The sequence below is a fragment of the Trachypithecus francoisi genome, unplaced genomic scaffold, assembly GCF_009764315.1.
Source record: "Trachypithecus francoisi isolate TF-2019V2 unplaced genomic scaffold, Tfra_2.0 Lachesis_group18, whole genome shotgun sequence".
Lineage (NCBI taxonomy): Eukaryota > Metazoa > Chordata > Mammalia > Primates > Cercopithecidae > Trachypithecus > Trachypithecus francoisi.
In genome coordinates, this window is record NW_022681463.1 from 401,303 (window position 1) to 424,954 (window position 23,652).

At 49.2% G+C, this 23,652-nt stretch overlaps 1 protein-coding gene and 1 long non-coding RNA gene across 4 annotated transcripts in view; one reads left to right on the forward strand and one right to left on the reverse strand.

Annotated features, from left to right (window-relative positions):
* Nucleotides 1-23,652, forward strand: part of LATS2 (large tumor suppressor kinase 2) — a 96,402-nt gene that overhangs the window by 69,472 nt on the left and 3,278 nt on the right. For 2 of the 3 annotated variants that reach the window (XR_004428873.1, XM_033177021.1), the window contains exons 3-7: nt 9,628-9,760; nt 12,007-13,412; nt 17,781-18,363; nt 19,941-20,123; nt 21,741-21,847. Coding sequence is in view for 2 of the 3 variants with exons in the window: in XM_033177021.1 (XP_033032912.1) it covers nt 9,628-9,760; nt 12,007-13,412; nt 17,781-18,363; nt 19,941-20,123; nt 21,741-21,847 (2,412 nt within the window). In the remaining variant the exon portion in view is untranslated. Of the gene's footprint in view, nt 1-9,627; nt 9,761-12,006; nt 13,413-17,780; nt 18,364-19,940; nt 20,124-21,740; nt 21,848-22,119; nt 22,327-23,652 lie in introns of those variants that run through there. The other variant, XM_033177022.1, reaches the window with a different exon arrangement.
* LOC117063346 lies at nt 4,711-7,868 on the reverse strand. The gene is made up of 3 exons (XR_004428880.1): nt 6,711-7,868; nt 5,566-5,679; nt 4,711-5,000 (listed from the first exon to the last, which is right to left on the reverse strand). It is a non-coding gene; the product is annotated as an uncharacterized LOC117063346 (long non-coding RNA).

Below are 23,652 nucleotides of genomic sequence, written 5' to 3' on the forward strand. Positions count from 1 at the left end.
AGAAATTATTGTTCTTTCATCGTAAAATTAAGTCATACTTCAATTTTTCATGTTCTAATCAAGCCCTTGTTCATAGGCATAACTGATTTGTGTACATAGTTACTAAGAGACATAAAATTTTTTTTTTTTTTTTTTTGAGACGGAGTCTTGCTGTGTCACCCAGGCTGGAGTGCAGTGGTGCAATCTCAGCTCACTGCAAGCTCCGCCTCCCGGGTTCACGCCATTCTCCTGCCTCAGCCTCCCAATAGCTGGGACTACAGGCGCCCGCCACCACGCCCGGCTAGTTTTTTGTATTTTTAGTAGAGACGGGGTTTCACCATGTTAGCCAGGATGGTCTTGATCTCCTGACCTCGTGATCCACCCGTCTCGGCCTCCCAAAGTGCTGGGATTACAGGCTTGAGCCACCGCGCCCGGCCGAGACATAACATTTTATACAATCAACATTTTTTCATGTTGTTTACACTATTGAAAGTTGCCTATTTTGTTTTTGCCTATTTTTGCTACATACTCAGCATCTAGAACAGTGGTAGATTTGTTAGAGTTTTACTTATAGAAAGTATTATTTCTGGCTGTGGTAAGTGTATTCTGAGAACTATATTAATTATAATTATTGTTTAGTAGTGGCCACGTGGTCTCTAACTCCCATCCCACACTTTACTATTTCAGAGGCTGATGTATTATAGCTAAATCTGACAGACATGATTATGGAAATCATTTTTTAAAAACTGAATTATTTTAGCCTGAGGATAAATTTCAAGAAGTAAAATTGTTAAATCAGGATACAAAAAATTTAATAACTTTTGATAATAAATATTCACCCCTGAATATTTTTGGTTTATACATGACCAAGAATAGTTTTACCAGCCCATTTATCTTTATTATTACTTTATTATTTTTGAGACAGAGTCTTGCTCTGTCACCCAGGCTGGAGTACAGTGGCACAATCTCGGCTCAATTGCAACCTCTGCCTCCCGGGTTCAAGTGATTCTCCTGCCTCAGCCTCCCAAGTAGCTGGGACTACAGGCGCATGTTACCACTCCCAGCTAATTTTTTTGTATTTTTAGTAGAGATGGGGTTTCACTGTGTTAGCCATGATGATCTCTATCTCGTAACTTTGTGATCTGCCCGCCTCGGCCTCCCAAAGTGTTGGGATTATAGGCATGAGCCACCACACCCAGCCTATCTTTATCATTATTGACCTTATTTTGGTGCTAACAATAGTTATAAAATGCTCTTTATCAGTGTTTCTTTTTTTGTTTTGTTTTGTTTTTGATGGAGACTTGCTCTGTTGCCCACACTGTAGTGCAGTGGCATGATCTTGACTTACTGCAACCTCTGCCTCCCAGGATCAAGTCATTCTCCTGCCCCAGCCTCCCTAGTAGCTAGACTATATAGGTATGTGCCGCCACGCCTGGCTAATTTTTGTTTTTTTTTTTTTTTTGTATTTTTAGTAGAGATGAGGTTTCACCACATTGTCCAGGCTGGTCTCCTGATCATTGGCAAGGCCAAGGATTTTTCATGTTCATTTTATTTTAGGACAAATTTAAGGCCAGGCGCCCTGGCTCATGTCTGTAATCCTAGCATTTTAGGAGGCTGAGGTGGGAGGATGGCTTGCCCTACAGAGTTTGAGACCAGCCTGGTTACAGTGAGAGCCCATCTCTACAAAAATAAAATTTTTAAAAAAATTAGCCAAGCATACTGGCTCCTGACTACAGGGGGCTGAGATGGGAGGATGCTTAAGCCCAGCAGTGCCAAGATGCAATGAGCCCTGATCGAGCCACTGTACTTCAGCCTGGGTGACAGAGCAAAAGTCAAAAAAAAAAAAAAAGGTGCTCACTTGCACAGCACAGATAGGAAAATCGGAATGATACAGAGATTAGCATGGCCCTTAAAAATACACAAAACAAAAACAAAACATTATGCCAAATTTCTTCTTCATTCCTTTCCAAAAGACATGTTTATACCTGTATGTGCCCAGCAGCTGTCCTCTGGGCGCGAGTCTGGTGTACCAAGGTTCCGGGGCCCGCAGCGCGCCAGCAGTCGGAGGCCGGCACTGTGTGGGCTGGAGCCTCGGCTGCATCCCTGCAAGGTAGCGACTCGTTTTCCTCAAGCGCACAGACATTTAAACTCCAAAGGCCGCTTCTTCCGTTTGTCCTCCACCTGTTTTCCAGTCACAATTGGCTCGCACACGGCACGTGCTGCGCCGGCACAAGGTCGCCGGGGCCCCTGACTCCCGTGGACGAGGTCGTGGACAACGTCACGGGGCCCCTGCTCCACGTGCGCAAGGTCGCCAGGACCCCCACCCCGCGTGCACAGTGTCGCTGCGGTCCTCGCCCCCCGTGGACAAGGTCATGGGCCTCTACCCCACCAGCCCAGGGTTGTCGAACCGGCCCCGCCTCGCCCGCATGGACAAGGTCATGGGCCTGGGAGCACCGCGCTCGGGGGAGGGGCTCGCAGCGGGGCCTGTAGAGGAGCCCTGGGCCCGGAGGGGCCTCATTCTTCCAGGCGCCTGTCCGTGGGGTGGAGTTGGAACACCCTTTGGAAATTCCAGCCTCTCGGCTCCTATGTTCTCGTCAAAAAATCTAGGCCTTTGGGTTAGAGATTCTTTTGAAGACCAGCCCGCTGGCAATCCTCCAAGGAAGCACAGGATCCACCAGACAGTGCAGTCTCTTCTGCCAGCCAACTGGCCCCTCTCTTCCTCTTCTCCCCTCAGTCCTCCTTTTTGCTTAATTAATGAGTTAATTAATATATTTATTTTTGAGACGCTCTCTTGCTCTGTCTCCCAGGCTGGAGTGCAGTGTCATGATCTCAGCTCACTGCAACCTCCACCTCCCAGGTTCCAGTGATTCCTGCCTCAGCCTCCCCTGCAGCTGGAACTACAGGCACCCGCCACCATGCCCAGCTAATTTTCTTACTTTTTTACAAAGATGGGGGTCTTGCCCAGGCTGGTCTTCAATTCCTGGCCTCAAGCGATCCTACCTCGGCCTCCCAAAGCGCCGGGATTACAGGCGTCAGCTACGACTGAAGTGGAGGTTACCTGAGGAAGCCTGAGAGACAGGCAGACACAGACAGGCCCACGCAGACCCCACAGGGCCAGAGCGCTTGTTTCTACTTTTTCAGCCAAACCTCATAGTTGGAATGTTAAAACTTTAGGATATGGTTTTGCTAAGGCCTGAAAAATGCTTCCTTACCAGGAAGGGCTGAGAGGGGGAGGACCTCCATAGGAAATTCCTTCCCTCATACATAATAATTGTCACTGTATTTAAATTACTTGCATTCACATGGCAATGCACGTGAAATACTTCTGCTGCTTAGACATTGTGAGCCCAGCTCCTGCCTTGCTAAGAGCTGAGCGGTAGATTGAAGGAACATCTTCCAGTTCCCACCCGTCCTCATAAGCCCTGTGCCTACTAGAGGGGGACCAAGCCCGGAGAGCAGAGGGTGTGTCAGGAGCCCATGCTGGGCTGCCTGGCAGCTGGTCAGCAGCTGGGGAGCTGGGTGAGGGCAGCTTCCCTGAGGAACAGGAGAGAAGACCATTAAATGGTGATGTACCTGCAACAGAGGCCTGGATCATCCCATGGGGAGCGTTGGAGCTGGGGTGTGGTCCTTGCAATTGAGAGGACCAGCCTCAAGATACTGGCAGGGCCTGAGGTGTCCCACACCTCCACCACCTCGCCATTTTGTTAAAGTGCCTCTTTTGCAGTCCTTTCTATATCAGATAGCATATGGGCAAATCTCACATTTTCCAGGCCTCATAGTGGTTAGGTCCGGTTTTAAGTGAACACCAATTTGTTGACAACATATAAGAGGAGAAATCTCTTGGGAAAGATACCGAAGGTATAGATGTTCAAAACCGCTTCATTCATATGTAATTCACACACCTGAAGTGGAGTTTTACGAGCTGTCAGTAGCGGCAGTGAAACCTCAGTTTGTCTTGCCCTTCTCAATCCCTCCCCAATCTCTTTGTTTTAGCCGAGAGGCAGAAACCTCTGGAGGAGCTCTGCTTGGATGGAGTGGGAAGAATTCCCTCTGTCAGGTCCAGGGCCACCACCCCAAGCTGAGAATAGCCCACTGCAGTGCATGTCACTGCTTTCCAGAAGCGGTGAGGCTGCCAGGCCCCTCGGCACGCCCTTTGTGCCGTAGTATTTAGCCCTACTAGCTTCTGTTCTGCAGCAAGTCTGACAAAATAATTTTTCATTGAATATTTAAGAATCTGCAAGAATAACCCACAGGGTAGCAGATAAAGGCTCCAGGTAAGAGCCCGTCAGACTCTTATTTTCTAACCGCTGTGGCTCCCCAGACTGTGAAGCGTAAAGTTTATGCCATGTTAGGTTTTGCTGAATTTGATATGGAGTGTGAATAATCGTAGCAGTTCTGCCTTCAAAGTATCCAGAATCTTCTATCAGCACAGGCGCAGTGGCTCATACCTATAATCTCAGCACCTTGGGAAGCTGAGGCAGGTGGATCACCTGAGGTCAGGAGTTTGAGACCAGCCTGGCCAACATGGCGAAAACCCATCTCTACTAAAAATACAAAAATTAGCCAGGTATGGTGGTGCATGCATGTAATCCCAGGGAAGCTGAGGCAGGAGAATTGCTTGAACCTGGGAGATGAAATTTCAGTGAGCCAATATTTCATCAGTGAGCCACTGCACTCCAGCCTGGGGGACAGAATGAGACTCTGTCTCAAAAAAAAAAAAAAAAAAAGAAGGAAAGAAAACAGAATCTTCTACCACTCTAATGTAAGTAGGAAAAAAATGCTTCTGGACTGGGTGTGAGATGTGAATGAAATCTCAAAGTCAAGATGCTTCCAAGATTGGGAGCCCTGAGAGAACAGGTGAGTTAGAGGCAGGAGATTGGGTTTTGCCCATGTTGAGTCATCTTACTCTTGCAGCAGGTGGCATGGAGTGGTCACTGATGAAGCAAGTGTTGAACACTGCAGGTATCTTGTGCCAAATCTGGTGCTCATATGATGGCTTCAACTCCAGCATTGATACCTGTCTAGAAGAGAAGGCTTAACTTATGGGCGTGGTAACCAAGTTCAAAGGATTAGCATCCTTTTTCTGTGAGACATTAAGCAATCCTAAATTGAGCTTTCTTGAGTGTTTCAGGAGAAAAATTTAATGTGTGTAGGATTTTCTTGTTGCACGTGGCTAGGTGACACAAAGTCATCAAAGTCTTGTTAGCCTACCACATTACTCTGTAAATAACTAGTAAGTGCATGACACACACATTCAAGGAGCATTAAGATTTTGTGAACTTCTGTCCTGAAGAATGGCACGTGTGCAAACTAGATAATGGAGTACAACTTGGAAGTTGCTGCTGTTGTTAATGTTGATTTGAAATTCCCTTTAGTCTGTGCTTGGTGCATCTCTGCTGTGTACCTTATCTCCATCTTCCACACACCAGGGCAGCCTGCCCAGTGGAACAGGCAGTATCTTCTCACTCCCTGCTTGTAGCTCTTTCTTCCTTTCATCTATCCTATGTCACAGTCTAATTCAGTCACTCATTCATTGAACAAATATCTGCTGCTCTCTTTCTACGCGCTAGACACTGGAACACATACCTGAACTGTCCTCGCCTTCAGTTGGCTTGCAGCTTCACTCGTGCTTTGGGGCAGGGCTGCTCAGCCTTTCCACATGTTGGCATGCATATACGTGGATAATGTTTACACAGCAGCCTGAGGTAAGACGTGGATAATGTTTACACAGCAGCCTGAGGTAAGCTGGAAGAGACTGGAGGTGTCTATTGAGGCTTGGTGAAAAGAACTCATCACATTTCTTTCTATAATTATTGTAAGAATACATAGTAAAACATTAGAGCCATTAAATATCAAACATGCATAAAACCTGCAATTGCAGTTTTTATGTTTTCTCCCAGAAACACATAAGATACCTTTGTGAACTGTAACAGCTAACCTTTAAATGATGCTGATGCCAAAACATGACACCTCCTTTCATCCCTAGAGCAACCTGTTAGCCTTATTTCCCAGATGAGGAAAAGGGCACTCGAAGCAGGGAAATGATTTGCTGAAGGCTACACAGCTGCTAAGCAGCAGAGAGGAGGGGTGAACCCAGGGGTGTGGGTATAGCCACCTACGATTCTAGATAAGGACTCTTAAATGATGATTTTTGTACATTCTTCTTTTAAAAAATACTCTTTTTGTTTTTCTTTTTTGAGACACATTCTTACTTTGTTGCGCAGCCTGCCCTACTTCCTGGGCTCAAGCAATCCTCCTGCCTTAATCTCTTGAGTAGCTGGGATTACAGGCATGCGCCACCAACACCCAGCTATTTTTTTTTTTAGAGACGGGATCTCACTGTGTTGCCCTATCTGGCCTCAAACTCCTGGGCTCAAGCAGTCTTCCCGCCTCAGTCCCAAAGTGCTGGGATTATACGCGTGAACCACCACATCCAGCTTGGTCTCCATATATTCTTAAGAAAGGAAGGTGAGTGGCCAAGCTCCTCGGCCAGGCTTCAGCTGCATCTCTCTGACACGCTTCTCCCATGTCCTGGCTCCGACCTCTTGCCATTCCCCAGACTGTGCGCTTGCCTTCACTCTGTGACTCTGCATGTACTTTGTGCCTAGAGGTCATGTATTTCTGATGGATTCAGAAGTGCATTCCCATTTCCTTCAATGTTTAAAACATAGCTGTATGTGTATGTACAGTAGCATCTTCTGAGAGTTAATGTGTAGATAGGAACTACTTACTTGCTAAAGAAGGGTTGATGGGCAGGTAACAAGGACGAGCCTCAACTGGTGTGGGGTATTTATAAACAAGCTGGCTCAGGAGTGCGGTTCCCTTTTAGGACTTGAAACTCCCGTTGAACACGAGTCTTCACTTGTGGTCTCCTTGCCGATTTTTCTGAGTTCCTAGATTTGATGCCCAAGAGACACACACGTCTTGAGTAGTGGGTGCTCCACAAACAGAGAGCTTGAGAACATCCACATTGACCTAGTCTGTCCTGGAGCTGCCCTTCCTTGGCAGTCGGCAGGTACTGGGTTAATGAGCGCAGGCTGGTGATTCACCCCGCAGGAGACAGAGCGTTGGTCACGTTTCAGACGAAGCGATTGAACGCTTAGTGCTGATGGGAAGGTTTGCGGTTAGAGTCGGCCCCAGTTGGCACATTTTTTTTAATGGGTGCCGAAAGCTCCAGGGTGATCCCACAAAGATGTGGTCTTATCATGTCTTCCTCCAAGCTGTTGAGTCTTTACAGACGTGATCTCATCGCATAGCACAGCTGTGAAGTAGGCGGTGGGAGTCTTATCTCCCATCCCAGGTGAGGCCAGGAAGTGCTTCCCTTCTGACCACTGCTGCCTTCTCTCTGCGGCTCTTCCAGGTTGGAAACACTTGCCCTTTCTGGTAGTCCAGGCACCGCTTTCACAAACAGGGCTGTTCTTATTCCCATGTTCCAATCTGTCACTTCATGTCCCTCAACTGCAACGTGGCCTGCCCCTGTGGCGGCCCCTCCCCCGGCCTTCCACCTCGTGCTCCTCTGCAGCCCTTCCCTGTCCTGCCATCTTGCCATCCCATGCCTGCATCACTAAGAACCCAGGCAGTTTACAGCCCGTGTTTTCTGTCCTGCCCACCTGCTGGCATATGGCCAGGACTGGAAAGCTTGATTCCGTATTAGACCATCATATATGGATAATAAGTGCTGAATTTGTTCTAGGCGCTGTATTAAGTGGGCAGATGCAGCCATGAGTAACATGGTTTCAGGCCCTGCCAGGTTCTTCTTGTCCTAAGGGAACCACAGACGCACAGCCGAGTGTGATTCAGGTCATGGGCACCGCAGTGCCCTGTCCAGAGGTGGGGGACACTCAGTGCTGCGTCTCTCTCTGCAGAGCGGCTCTGGGACCACGGCCAGGCTTCCTGCTGCAGAGCAGCCCTGCACGGCCTCCCCCACGGGGTCTTTCTGCATCTCCACCCCTTTCTTTTTTTGTAGATGGAGTCACACTCTGTCGCCAGGCTGGAGTGCAGTGGTGTGATCTCAGCTCACTGCAACCTCCACCTCCCAGGTTTCAAGCGATTCTCCTGCCTCAGCCTCCCGAGTAGCTGGAACTACAGGCGCAAACCACCACACCCAGCTAATTTTTGTATTTTTAGTAGGGATGGGATTTCACCATGTTGGCCAGGATGGTCTCCATCTTTTGACCTCTTGATCCGCCCGCCTTGGCCTCCCAAAGTGCTGGAATTACAGGTGTGAGCCACCGCGCCCAGCCATCTCCACCCCTTTCTTCTCTGCTGTCTGGTAACTGTGGACTCCTTTCCGGAGCTCCCGGTTCTGCATTTTCAGTGTCCTCCTGCCTGGCCGCCCTCCTCATGGACCTTCAGAGGGCTCAGCCTTCCCTTCTCCGACCTTCAGAGGGCTCAGCCTTCCCTTCTCCGACCTTCAGAGGGCTCAGCCTTCCCTTCTCCGACCTTCAGAGGGCTCAGCCTTCCCTTCTCCTGCCAAAGCCCTTTCTGTGGCCTTTGCGTGCTCCACCCTTGTCCCAGAGCCCGCCTCAGTGGCGGTCTTTTCTCTCTGCTTACCCTCCCTGTTTGCCTATAGCTCTGTGGAGCTGTCCTTGAAGGTGAAGGGGGCGCTGTCATCAGAGCCTCACTGCCCTGCCCCACTGGGCTGCATCTCTTGTGCACCCTCCTGCCTGTTCTGTCTCCCCAACCTGAGTGCCTCCAGCTCTGCACCCACAGCCGCCCCCAGCCTGACCTGCTGATGCTGCATGTCCCAGTTTGAAAGCTTCCTTGACTCCTTGCAGACAGGAGCAAAACCCTGAGAGCCTGGCCCCCATCCGTGGGTCCATCCCCCCATCTCCACCTACCCTTGCGTGCTGCTGTCATGGGCCCATCTTTCCCCAGGCTTCTGCTCTGGCTGTCCCATCTGCCAGGAATGCCTTTTCTCTCCCAGGGCTCTCTACCTGCCCAAAGTCTGGAACAGCTAGCCATGCCACCACCTCATCTTTCGAGTGGAAGGAGGCTTTCTCCTCTGGCCCTCATCCGTTTTACCTGCCCTCTCCTGTGGTGGCCACCAGTCTCTGTGTTCTTCCCACAAGCAGTTTGAGGGACTTATCCTGGGCCGGTGTGTCTGTCTTTTCTTCTACAAGTCACATCTCTGAGGGCCAGTCCTCTGCTGCTGTAGCCACCACGGGGCATTGTAAACAACAGGCATGTAATGTATGACTCTTGTGCAGCTGCACCCTTTCCCTGGGGACAGGTTTCCTAGTCCCAAAGTTAGCTTGGAGGTGAGCCGAGGTTAAAGCCAGGTTCCCTGACTCCCACAGTTCTTCCCCTGAAACGTTTCTCGTTTTAGGTTCATCCTGACCTCACCAGTCCAACCACAAAAGTTTTCTGAGGAGAAGCAGAATTTAAGTCTCTCTCAGGCCCATCAAAATTCCCATATGTCCTTGACGTAAGGCTAAATGTAGTCCGTGGTGTGGCTTGTGCTAGGCTTTTGTCATCAGTCACCTGCAGGGCACATAGCCACCACTCATTCTGAGGGTTTCCTGCAGTGCGTCGCAGGTTCTCAGCAGCTACAGAGGCAAAGTGTCCCAGCACAGAGTGGGGACGGGAGTCCCTGGGGGCTTTGTTTTAGGATGACGTGCACTTACCTCTCCCTTACTTCCCTCCTAGGAGATGGCTGGCCGAGCTCTCAAGCAGACTGGCAGCAGGAGCATCGAGGCTGCCCTGGAGTACATTAGCAAGATGGGCTACCTGGACCCCAGGAATGAGCAGATCGTGCGGGTCATTAAGCAAACCTCCCCAGGTGAGCCCAGGCCCGCAGCGTGGGGGACAAAGATGGTTTGTGGCTTAAGGACACAAAACCATGTGCAGAGGGTCTAGCCTGGCCTGGCTGGAGCCAGTCTCCTGTCACATTGCCTCGTTCAGGTAATGGGCAAGCTGAGCCTGCCCTGTCCTGAGCCAGGCCCTAGTGGGAGCAGCCCCAAGTAGTAAACCATGGGACATGCCTGGCGCTTGCCCCGTCCAGCCTTGTCTGAGATTACCTTGGTACTTCCTACCTAGGGAACGGTGTGTGCTTGTTTTATGAAAGATCAAAAAAGTCAGCCAAGTGGGCATAAAAATGGTCTTTTCACTTTCTCTTGGGCCTGTGGAGGGATCTTTGACAAGGATGGCTTCTTTCCTCAATTCTAAACACACCTTTCTCACATTGTAGCCTCCGAGAGTGGCTGCTCAATGGCAGGCAGTGTGGGCAGAGCGCTGGGCCCCCCTCAGCATCCCCTGTGAAGGGCCTGAGGCACCACACCAAACCCCTGCTTTTTACTGGCTATGGGGGAATGTTACTTTCCCAAGACGGAGCACATGGGCCCCGTGATTGGTACCTGAGGCCTCTGGGGTGTGGTAAAGGGGTTCATGGCCAGGCACAGTGGCTCGAGCCTGTAATCCCAGCACTGTCTGGTCTGGTTTTGTTTTGTTTTTGTTTTGTTTTGTTTTGTTTTGTTTTGTGTAATCCCAACTTTTTGGGAGGCTGAGGCCAGAGGCTGGAGGCAGGAGTTGGAGACCAGCCTGGGCAACAGAGGGAGACCTCATCTCTATTTAAAAAAAAAATAGGCCGGGCGCGGTGGCTCAAGCCTGTAATCCCAGCACTTTGGGAGGCCGAGACGGGCGGATCACGAGGTCAGGAGATCGAGACCATCCTGGCGAACACGGTGAAACCCCGTCTCTACTAAAAAAATACAAAAAACTAGCCAGGCAAGGTGGCGGGCGCCTGTAGTCCCAGCTACTCGGGAGGCTGAGGCAGGAGAATGGCGTGAACCCGGGAGGCGGAGCTTGCAGTGAGCTGAGATCCGGCCACTGCACTCCAGCCCGGGCGACAGAGCAAGACTCCGTCTCAGAAAAAAAAAAAAAAATCATAGTAATTATCAAGAGTTTTCCCTATTTTGTAGAAGACCTTGGATAAAACCTACTGCATGTGGTGGGTGAGAAAATCTCACCTTTGTAACTTGCATCTCCCTTGTTAAGAGGACACACATTTTTGTCTTCTTCTTAAGAGAAGGAGCTTCCTTAAATAGTCTCCAGCTGGCCTTCCATGTCAGGATTCTTCCAGTTTTGAGGTCTCAGAGCACAGCTCAAAGGGAAGGCTAGGCCCCTGTTCCATGCTGATTTCCCTCTGCACTTGCCTTTGGTGTGTGTGTTCATTGATGTCTTCTGAGCCCAGGGAAAATGAAGCCTTGGTTTGCCTGTGACTGTTGCTCAGTGCCAGGCTGTCAGGGCCTTCACTCTGCCACATATCGGGGTGGTCTTCCTGTGGGCAAGGCACACTCTTCGGCACCCTCTGCCAAGTCGAGCCAAGTGGAGCAGTTGGCCTAAAGAAGTGAAAGGAGCCTTTGTCCTTCCTTCCGGTGTCTGTTTCAGATGAGATGTTCAAAATGGAGGTCAGGATTAAGGTAGGAGCAGATGAAATCAATCTGGATATTTGTAGAGGGGTTTTGTGTGGTTTTTGTTGTGCATATGTTGCTTTGTTTTAATACCAAAAAAACTAGAAAATCTTTTAATTTGGAAAAAAGGTGAAAGAAAAGTGGAGCAGCTGCTGCACAGTGGATACAGGCCTGCCCTTTCCGTGAGGGAACCGCGCTTTGGGAACCGTGCGGGGGTAAACCCAGCTTCCCACAAGTTGGGCATGATGGGGTTTTGAAAACAAAGCTGGCTATGCAGATGCTCCGTAGCCTGACAGGAGAGTGACCCCAGTGCTGTCCCCAGGGGGCAAGGGTGCACCTCAGCCTGCGGGCCCGGGCTTTCCTGCCCTTGGCCCTCCCATGTGCCCTTTGACCTCCAGCTGGTCTCCACTCTCTTAACACATTAGGGCGACTGGTCCTGCTGGCAGGGCAGAGGGGAGTCCGCCGACCCTGTGCTGGGCAGAATGCAGCATGTCAGGGCCCAGGGTTCAAGACCCTCAGCCCCGAGAGCAGCGCTAGAGTGGGGACCAGCCTGAAAGTGCCGGAACCCACTGATCACACCCGCTCTGATGCTGTCTTCCTGTGTTTTCCACGGCAGGAAAGGGGCTCATGCCAGCCCCTGTGACGCGGAGGCCCAGCTTCGAAGGAACCAGCGATTCGTTCGCGTCCTACCACCAGCTGAGCGGTGCCCCCTACGAGGGCCCGAGCTTCGGCGCCGACGGCCCCACTGCGCTGGAGGAGGTGCCGCGGCCGTACGTGGACTACCTCTTCCCCGGAGTCGGCCCCCACGGGCCCAACCACCAGCACCCACCCAAGGGCTACGGCGCCAGCGTGGAGGCAGCAGGGGCACACTTCCCGCTGCAGGGCGCGCACTACGGCCGGCCGCACCTGCTGGTGCACGGGGAGCCCCTGGGCTACGGAGTGCAGCGCAGCCCCTCCTTCCAGAGCAAGACGCCGCCAGAGACCGGGGGCTACGCCAGCCTGCCCACCAAGGGCCAGGGGGGCCCACCAGGCGCCGGCCTCGCTTTCCCGCCCCCCACCGCCGGGCTCTACGTGCCGCACCCACACCACAAGCAGGCCGGCCCCACGGCCCACCAGCTGCATGTGCTGGGCTCCCGCAGCCAGGTGTTCGCCAGCGACAGCCCCCCGCAGAGCCTGCTCACTCCCTCGCGGAACAGCCTCAACGTGGACCTGTATGACTTGGGCAGCACCTCCGTCCAGCAGTGGCCGGCTGCCACCCTGGCCCGCCGGGACTCCCTGCAGAAGCCGGGCCTGGAGGCGCCGCCGCGCGCGCACGTGGCCTTCCGGCCTGACTGCCCGGTGCCCAGCAGGACCAACTCCTTCAACAGCCACCAGCCGCGGCCGGGCGCACCCGGCAAGGCCGAGCCCTCCCTGCCCGCCCCCAACACCGTGACGGCTGTCACGGCCGCGCACATCCTGCACCCGGTGAAGAGCGTGCGTGTGCTGAGGCCGGAGCCGCAGACGGCTGTGGGGCCCTCGCACCCCGCCTGGGTGCCCGCGCCTGCCCCGGCCCCCGCCCCGGCCACGGAGGGCCTGGACGCCAAGGAGGAGCATGCCCTGGCACTGGGCGGCGCAGGCGCCTACCCGCTGGACGTGGAGTACGGAGGCCCAGACCGGAGGTGCCCGCCTCCGCCGTACCCGAGGCACCTGCTGCTGCGCAGCAAGTCCGAGCAGTACGACCTGGACAGCCTGTGCGCGGGCGTGGAGCAGAGCCTCCGCGCGGGCCCCAGCGAGCCCGAGGGCGGTGAGAAGAGCCGCAAAAGCGCCAAGGGGGACAAAGGCGGGAAGGACAAAAAGCAGATCCAGACTTCTCCCGTTCCCGTCCGCAAAAACAGCAGAGACGAGGAGAAGAGAGAGTCACGCATCAAGAGCTACTCGCCCTACGCCTTTAAGTTCTTCATGGAGCAGCACGTGGAGAATGTCATCAAAACCTACCAGCAGAAGGTTAACCGGAGGCTGCAGCTGGAGCAAGAAATGGCCAAAGTAATTTCCCACTTTGTTTTTCCTGTTCCCGGCTCTTCCCTCTACTGGTAATAGGAAGCACGCACAAACCCTTTTCTGTTTCGACTGTATACCCCTTGTCGTCAACACGGCTAACGGGCGACAGTCTGGTTCTGGGGCCAACAACTTGGAGAAGTTGCAAATCGTGTGACCTCCCTTTCTCTTTTCCCCTTGACTCTTCTGAAGAATCAGAGATAGCTGTGCATAATGTAGCCAGCGTCATGTAGATAATCTACAATTTACATTGTAGGTAAATTAGCAAATTGAGTTTTAAGGTATGTAGTCACTTAACAAAATTCATCATGGATTAATAATAGAACATTTTGAATGAGTAGAAACAAAGTTTAAGGTTTTGTAAATTGGTATTGTGGGATTTTGGAAGAAAAATATAGTAGTGATTCCATTTATTCTTTTTAAGTGTTTAATTAGTAACTAATGATTTAAGTATACCTTAGTTGACACTAAAGTGCTGAAGAAGGTAATTATTGGTGAAATTATGTAAATTAAAATGTAACATTTAAATCATACAAAGCCAGTAATTCCAAAGCGTAGAAACCAGATTTGTGTTCTTTGCAGTGTCCCATATTCATTGACTTTTTAAATATTTACCTTTCATTTATATGTGCTTATTTATTTATTTATTTTTGACACTGAGCCTTGCTCTATCGCCCAGGCTGGAGTGCAATGGCGCAATCTTGGCTCACTGCAACCTCGCCTCCTGAGTTCAAGCGATTCTCCTGCCTCAGCCTCCCAAGTAGTTGGGATTGCAGGTGCCCACCACCACATCCAGCTATTTTTTTGTGTTTTTAGTAGAGATGGGGTTTCACCATGTTGGTTAGGCTGGTCTCAAACTCGTGACCTCAGGTGATCTGCCTGCCTTGGCCTCCCAAAGTGCTGGGATTACAGGCGTGAGCCACCACGCCCAGCAGTTCATTTTTTATTTATGCATAGTATTTGTGTATTTGTGGGGTACATGTGATATTTTGTTACATGCATAGGATATGTAATGATCAAGTCAAGGTATGCCCAGTGTATTTATCATTTCTGTGTTGGAAACATTTCAAGTCCTGTCTTCTAGCTATTTTGAAATATAGAATACATTTTTACTAACTGTAGTCACCCTAGAGTTTGTTCCTTCTGTCCAGCTGTATGTTTCCATCAATTAACCTCTCATCTCCCCTCAACATACACACACACACCCTTTCCCACCTCTGCTAACTATCATTTTACTCTCTGCCTCTATGAGATTAATTCTTTTAGCTCCCACATATCAGTAAAAACGTGTGTACTGAACTTTCTGTTCCTGGCTTATTTCACTTAACATGATGATCTCCAGTTCCATTCATGTTGCTCCAAATGACAGGATTTCATTCTTTTTTTATGGCTGAATAGTATCCCGCGGTGTACACAGACCATATTTTTTTTATCCATTCATCAGTTGATGGACACTTAAGTTGATTCCATATTTTTGCTATTGTGCAGAGTGCTGCAGTAAACATGGGGTGCAGGTAACCCTTTGATATACTGATTTCCTTTACTTTAGATAAATACCCAATAGTGGAATTGGTAGATTATATGGTAGTTCTATTTTTAGTTTCTTTTTTTTCCTTTTTGATAATAGTTGTTCTAACTGGGAAGAGATTATATTTCATTGTGGTTTTGACTTGCATTTCCCTGATGGTTAATGGAGAATCCTTCCATGCACCTCTTAGGCATTTGTGTGTCTTCCTTTGACAAGTGTCTATTCAGGTCATTAGCTCACCTTTTTTTTTTTTTTTTTTTTTTTTAATTAGTTTATTTATTTTTTGAGACAGAGTTTCACTTTTGTTGCCCAGGCTGGAGTGCAATGGTGCGATCTCGTCTCACCACAACATCCGCCTCCCGGGTTCCAGTGATTCTCCTGCCTCAGCCTCCCGAGCAGCTGGGATTACAATCATGAGCCACCATGTCCAGCTAATTTTGTATTCTTAGTGGAGGCAGGGTTTCACCATGTTGGTCAGGCTGGTCTCAAACTCCCAACCGCAGATGATCCACCTGCCTTGGCCTCCCAAAGTGCTGGGATTACAGGCGTGAGCCACATCGCCTGACCTTTTTATTTATTTATTTATTTATTTATTTATTTAGACGGAGTCTCGCTCTATCACCCAGGCTGGAGTGCAGTGATGAAATCTCGGTTCACTGCAACCTCTGCCTTCTGGGTTCAAGCTATTCTCCTGCCTCAGCCTCCTGAGAGCTGGGACTACAGGGGTGCGACACCACGCTCAGCTAATTTTTGTATGTTCACTAGAAACGGGGTTTCACCATGTTCGTCAGGCTGGTTTCAAACTCCTGACCTCAAGTAATCCACACACCTCAGCCTCCCAAAGTGCTGGGATTACAAGCATAAGCCACCGCGCCTGGCCTTTTGACTTACTTTTTAATGGGATTATTTGATTTTTTTTTTTTTTTTTTGCTGTTGAGTTGTTTGAGTTCCTTGTATATTCTGAATAATAGCCTTTTGTCAGTTGAATAGTTTGTGAATATTTTCTCCTGTTCAACACAGGTATCCTCTTTACTCTGTTGTTTCCTTTGCTATGCAGAAGCTTTTTAGCTTAATATAGTCCCATTTGTCTATTTTGAGGTTTTTTGCCTGTGCTTTTGAGATTTTATCCATAAAAATCTTTGCTCAAACCACTGTCCTAGAGTATATTTTCGTAGCCTCTGGTCTTGTTTCTAGGTCTTTAATCTGTTTTAAGTTGACTTTCCTATGTGGTGAGAGATTGGGCTCCAGTTTCATTCTTCCGCATATGGATGTCTAGTTTTGTCTTTTCTTCCGTGTACATTCTTGGCACCTTTGTCAAAAATCAGGTGGCTGTAAATACATGGACTTATTTCTGGGTTCTCTATTCTATTCCATTGGTCTGTGTGTGTGTTTTTATACCAGTACCATGTCGGTTACTCTAGGCTTGTAATATATTTTGAAGTTGGGTAACAACTTTGTTCTTTTTGCCCAGGATCGTTTTGACTATTTGGGCTCCCTATGAATTTTAGTGTTGTTTTTTTCTATTAATGTGAAAAATGTCATTGGTATTTTGGTAGGGATTGCATTTAATTGGTAGATTGCTTTGGGTAGTATGGTCATTTTAACAATATTAAATCTTTCTGTCGGTGAACATGGGATCTTTTTTCATTTGTCTGTGTCCTCAGTTTCTTCCGTCAGTGTTTCGTAGTTTTCTTTGTAGAGCTCTTTCACTTTTGGTTAAGTTTGCTTCTAGATTTTTTTTTGTAGCTGTTGTAAATGGTATTCGTTATTGGTGTACAGAAATCCAGATATCCACATGCAGAAGAATGAAACTAGACCCTGTCTCTCACCATATACAAGTCTGTCTAATACGTGCTACTGATTTTTGTATGCTGATCATTGACTTTTCTTCCTGCTTTTCCATTTTCCCTAAGTTACTGAAAGATTAGATAGCTCTTGGAGTTCTAGGACTGCTGTGGTCCCTTTTCCCACAGATTTTTGTTAATAGAGGTTTCCCTTAGTTTTTAGAGCCAAAAGTCTCCTAGAGAAAGAACTCTCTTTTTTGTCTTAACTTTTTTTTTTTTTGAGACAGAGTCTTGCTCTGTCGCCCAGGCTGGAGTGCAGTGGCCCGATCTCAGCTCACTACAACCTCCGCCTCCCGGATCGACACCATTCTCCTGCCTCAGCCTCCCGAGTAGTTGGGACTACAGGCGCCCGCCACCTCACCCGGCTAGTTTTTTGTATTTTTTAGTAGAGACGGGGTTTCACCGTGTTAGCCAAGGTGGTCTCGATCTCCTGACCTCGTGATCCGCCCATCTCGGCCTCCCAAAGTGCTGGGATTACAGGCTTGAGCCACTGCACCTGGCCTGTCTTAATTTTTCATTCCAAATTCATGTCTATATATGGATATAAAAAAACAAAAGTGGCCAGGCACAGTGGCTCACACTTGTAATCCCCGCACTTTGGGAGGCTGAGGCAGGCAGATCACCTGAGGTCAGGAGTTCAAGACCAGCCTGGCCAACATGATGAAACCCTGTCTCTACTACAAATAGAAAAATTAGCAAGTCGTGATGGTGGGCGCGTGTAGTCCCAGCTACTCGGAAGGCGGAGGCTGCAGTGAGCTGAGATTGTGCCACTGCACTGCAGCCTAGGTGACAGAGCAAGACTCTGTCTCAAAAACAAAACAAAACAAAACCAGTTGTTACCTTGCTTTGTAGTATATGAGACCCGTTCTTCTCTGTTCTCCTTTCTGTAAAATGAGTTAGGTTCCAGGGCATCCCCATCCCAGTCATATGTTATCATGGGACTTCTCCAATGTGATTCTTCCTCCTTCCTTTCCTTCTACACAGGCTGGACTCTGTGAAGCTGAGCAGGAACAGATGCGGAAGATCCTCTACCAGAAAGAGTCTAATTACAACAGGCTTAAGAGGGCCAAGATGGACAAGTCTATGTTTGTCAAAATCAAAACCCTGGGTATCGGTGCCTTTGGGGAAGTGTGCCTGGCGTGTAAGGTGGACACTCATGCCTTGTACGCCATGAAGACCCTACGGAAAAAGGATGTCTTGAACCGGAATCAGGTGGCCCACGTCAAGGCCGAGAGGGACATCCTGGCCGAGGCAGACAATGAGTGGGTGGTCAAACTGTACTACTCCTTCCAAGACAAAGACAGCCTGTACTTCGTGATGGACTACATCCCTGGTGGGGACATGATGAGCCTGCTGATCCGGATGGAGGTCTTCCCCGAGCACCTGGCCCGGTTCTACGTCGCAGAGCTGACTTTGGCCATTGAGAGCGTCCACAAGATGGGCTTTATCCACCGAGACATCAAGCCTGATAACATTTTGATAGATCTGGATGGTCACATTAAACTCACCGATTTTGGCCTCTGCACTGGGTTCAGGTGGACTCACAATTCCAAATATTACCAGAAAGGTATTGTCTTCAGTGTGCCGCATGCATTTTTTATGTGTAGATGTCACTCACCCCATGGCAAGCAACTCAATATCCCATCCTAGTGGCTCCTAATCATTTCGAAATTATCTGTCACTCCATTCTTTTATAAATGGGTGTGACAGCCTTCCCTTCCAAAAGGAATAGTATGATATATGAATTTTTTTTTTAAGTTAGTGGATTTCAGGTTTACTTTTTTTTTTTTTCTGAGACAGAGTTCTGCTCTTGTTGCCCAGGCTGGAGTGCAATGGCATGATCTCAGCTCACCACAACCTCCGCCCCCCGGGTTCAAGTGGTTCTCCTGTCTCCAGCCTCCTGAGTAGCTGGGATTACAGTCACGTACTGTAATACAAAACCACCTCTGGCTAATTTTGTATTTTTAGTAGAGACGGGGTTTCTCCATTTTTGTCAGGCTGTTCTCAAACTCCCGACCTCAGGTGATCCGCCTGCCTCAGCCTCCCAAAGTGCTGGGATTACAGGTGCAGTGAGCCACCGCACCTGGCCTACCATATCTTTAAGACAATAGGCTACAAGGTGTTACAGGGCCTTTGTGGGGAACCATCACCTGCCTCATTAAAGCAAGCCTTAAAAAATAAAAGATTCGGCCGGGCGTAGTGGCTCACGCCTGTAATCCCAGCACTTTGGGAGGCCAAGGCGGGTAGATCACCTGAGGTCAGGAGTTCAAGACCAGCCTGACCAACATGGAGAAACCCTCTCTCTACTAAAAATAAAATTAGCTGGGCCTGGTGATGCATGCCTGTAATCCCAGCTACTCGGGAGGCTGAGGCAGGAGAATGACTTGAACCCGGGAGGCAGAGGTTACAGTGAGCCAAGATCGCACCATTGCGCTCCAACCTGGGCAACAAAAGTGAAACTCTGTCTCAAAAATAAATAAATAAATAAAAGAGTCACAGCCTCCCAAGAAGTCCTCTCTTATAGCCATCCTGAATCTGCGTAGTGTATCATTTAACTCCATTTCCTATCGTTCTGCCATTTGGAAAAGCCAAAAACAGCTGGTTGTTATCTTCTTCATGGCTCAGATTCTTGAAATAGTTATTTTAATATCATCACTTAGTCTTGTTTCTCTAACTCAAAACTAACTCTAAATCATGTAATTCATTCTCATTTTCTGGCATTGAAGTAACCTTTGTTCATGTTGTTTAAATCCTCCTAAGTTTTCCATTCTCATCTTCAAACGTGTCAGGCAGATGTTACCTTTTGATTATGGCCTAAGTGCTAGGGGTGCTGTCCCCGCCATTCTTCCAGCCTCTCCTGCCTCAGTGCCTTCCTGCCAGCTCAGCACGGTGCGTGGTTTCCTATGAGTCTTCACCGTTGTTTCCACCTTGGTGCTAGCGCCAACCTCACCATGTGTGTCTCTGAACTACAGACAGCAGACTGCCCGTATGGAGCAGCTCGGCGGGGATTCTCTATCCTGATATGGCAGGAGCTGATTGGAATGACTTTGCTGTTTTAAGCTATGGATACGTTGAGTTGTTGAAGAGTGAAAATTCACTTTATATTTTGTTCTCTTCTTTCACCACCCCGATTCCTGGGTGAAGGGAGCCATGTCAGGCAGGACAGCATGGAGCCCAGCGACCTCTGGGACGATGTGTCTAACTGTCGGTGTGGGGACAGGCTGAAGACCCTGGAGCAGAGGGCGCGGAAGCAGCACCAGAGGTGCCTGGCACATTCACTGGTGGGGACTCCAAACTACATCGCACCCGAGGTTCTCCTTCGCAAAGGTACGTGTGCCACAGCCAGCTGCCCCGCGGGAGGTCTCCGTCTCTTCAGACCTGTGAGCTGAGTCTCCTTAGCTCTAGCTTTCCAAGGACCTGATGCTTCCAGTCATATTTTTGTCCTCATGGAAGCCTGAAAACTACTTATTTCCACAACATGACAGGCCTCCCTTCTGCCTTGGAAATGCTCTTGCTTCAGGGGGTTGGAAGACATGCAGCATTAGACAGTGTCTCCTGGCCCTCAGTCTCTACCTAGACCCAAGGGAATGACTCCAGGCCTCATTTTCACAGTCAAATGATGGAAACCACTCTGAGGGCCATGGGACCTCTGCTCAGTCTGCCCAGACCACACATTTCCGGGCTCTGGCTTTCACGTCTGTCCCAGGCTCCTGGCTGAGTTGTGCCATGTGCAGCTGGTGCTTATGTGACAGCATTGGAAGGTCCTTTCTCTCTCATTCTCCCTGCCAGACCATAGCAACAGTGGCAGGTGCCAGTTATGTCAAATGACCAGTGCTCATAAAATTTGCCTCCTGGGTGGATGCTCCATTCTATCAGATACAACATCTGGTTCAGTAGACGAGGATTCCTTCAGTGATCCTGCATGGTCCACAGTGACGGCGGGTGTTCATCTGATTCTGTGTAATTAATCCAGAGACAGGCAGCCCCTGCTGCCACACGTTGTTTAAAGTCTTTGGAGCCAGCCAGACCCAGTTCAAGTCTGGGTTTTCTTTGCTAGCTGTGGTAATCCAGCACAAGTTACTTAACTACTCAGACCACAGACATAGCAATAATGACCTTGAGAGGCTGTGAATAACCTTGGTGCCCAGTGAGGGTCTGCTTCCCTCTGCCACGTGCAGTATTCCCACAGAACCATCGCTTGGGGTTTTTCTGCAGCCTCTGGTGCCAAACTTGGGCAGGAAGAGGTGGGACGGAGAGATAACAGAGGGGCCTGAGGGGGCTACCCTGGCATATGCAGCTGCAGGCACCCCCGGGCTGACCTCTTAACATCCCAGTTTATACTTGGCAAGGATTAGGTGACATCAAGAGGAGCCTGGCTTGATGGGCCATGAGGCCCTGAAGGAAAAGTGGGAGAAAATGAAAGGTAAACGAGCTCAGCCTACAGCCTCCCAGAGGCCAGCCCTGACCCGGCACAGCTGGGAGTCTGTGAGGGAGGCCTAGCTCCATGGGGGCCTCACACAAGGAGCGTTCGGCTTACAGTGAATTGTCCGGTGGGTTTTGCCCATGCCCTCCTCATCTCCATGGTCTTCAGCTTCATCCAAAACTGGTGTAGAAGCCCCAGCAAGCTGCCCGGACCCTCGCCTGACTGCTCACGGGCTACAGCACTTTATGGTTTTCAGTTTCCGTTATTTTAATGGGTGCCTCTGTCTGTGATCTTTAAGAACATAAAATTCTGGCTAGTAACTAGTTGCGAACACTAAAAATAATCTTTTTAAATTAAAAAGTATTTTCCTATTACAATGATTAAAAATACAAAAACCTAAGCGGCCACGGCTGCCGCCCCCACCCGTTAGCATCCAGGTACTTACAAAGGTCCATCTTCTGAAACTCGCCTTGGAGGAGAGTTCGTGCCTGCGTAGAGGCTGAGTGAACTTTGTCTTGCAGGGTACACTCAGCTCTGTGACTGGTGGAGTGTTGGAGTGATTCTCTTCGAGATGCTGGTGGGACAGCCGCCCTTTTTGGCACCAACTCCCACAGAAACCCAGCTGAAGGTAATGTGAGAGGAACTACGCGCCTGCTTGCTGCAGACATCTGATTTTCTCATGTCCCCATGAATCTTTGGTCAGCATTCGCCCTCTTATTCTGAGTAGGGTAGGAATGACAGTTGTATATGATGGGATTTTTAAAAGTAATCTCATTACCTTTTAAATTATTATCTATTTTAAAATTTTCTATTTTGTTAAGCAAAGCCATGGAATTGGGCCCATTTTAATATCTGAAATTCTGTTAAACCCTTGGCCATCTGCCACCTTGTTATTTCCAGGCAAGAACAGTGAGGGTCAGCAAAGGTGTGCTGGAGACCCACCATCTCCCTGCCCCACACCTGCCCTGCAGAGAACACACGGAACTCCAGGAACTATGGTTGACCCCTCAGCAGTGGAGGGGTTGGGGTGCCAACCCCCCTGCACAGTCAAAAATCAGCATAGAACTTTCGAGTCCCCAAAAACTTGACTAATAGTTTGTTGACTGGAAGCCTTACTAATAACATAAAGAGTCAATGAACACATATTTTGTATGTTATATGTATTAGATCCTGTATTCTTAAAATACAGCAAGCTAGAGAAAAGAAAATGCTGGCCGGGCACAGTGGCTCATGCCTATAATCCCACCACTTTGGAAGGCCAAGGTGGGCAGATTACCTGAGGTCAGGAGTTCAAGAGATGGTGAAACCGATCTCTACTAAAAATAAAAAAAATTAGTCCAACATGGTGGTGTGCACCTGTCATCCCAGCTACTCCGGAGGCTGAGGCAGGAGAATCGCTTGAACCTGGGAGGCAGAGGTTGCAGTGAGCCGTGATCACACCACTGTAGTCCAGCCTGGGTGACAGAGGGAGACTCTTTCTAAAGAAAAAAAATCGTAAGGAAGAGACAATAGGTTTACTATTTTAGTAATTGAAAGTGGATCATCATAAAGGTCTCCATCTTTGTCATCTTCAGGTGGAATGGGCTGGGGAAGGGGAGGCATGGGCCTTGCTGTCTCAGGGGTGGCAGAGGTGGAAGAAAATGCTAGTGTGAGTGACCCTCAAATTGTTGTTCTAGGGTCAACTGTATATCTAAAGAAATCAGTTTCTTTATTTGGATATGATATCATTGTTTGCAGACTGTCAGCTGTGTGGTCAGGCTAGTTGTGCATATTCCTAATATTCAAAGTAGTTAAACCTGTCATTCACTTAATACTAAATTATTAGTATTAACATGGCAGCCATTTGCTTTCTGAAATGAGTTACTAAGGATTGAATTGAGAATTAGAATTAAGAATCTGCAGTCTTCAGTGGACATACCAGCTGACACACAGTCCTAGGAGTTGTCACATGTTCTAGTGGCCATGATCACCAAGGAGCCGAAATTAATAACCTTAATTAGAAAAACCATCTAGTAAGGCCGGGTGCGGTGGCTCACGCCTGTAATCCCAGCACTTTGGGAGGCCGAGGCAGGCAGATCATGAGGTCAGGAGATCGAGACCATCCTGGCCAACATAGTGAAACCCCGTCTCTACTGAAAATACAAAAAATTAGCCTGGCATGGTGGCGGGCACCTGTAGTCCCAGCTACTTGGGAGGCTGAGGCAGGAGAATCACTTGAACCCTGGGGGCAGAGGTTGCAGTGAGCCAAGATCACGTCACTGCACTCCAACCTGGGCGACAGAGCGAGACTCTGTCTCAAGAAAAATAGAAAAACCCGGCCGGGCGCGGTGGCTCAAGCCTGTAATCCCAGCACTTTGGGAGGCCGAGACGGGCGGATCACGAGGTCAGGAGATCGAGACCATCCTGGCTACCGCGGTGAAACCGCGTCTCTAC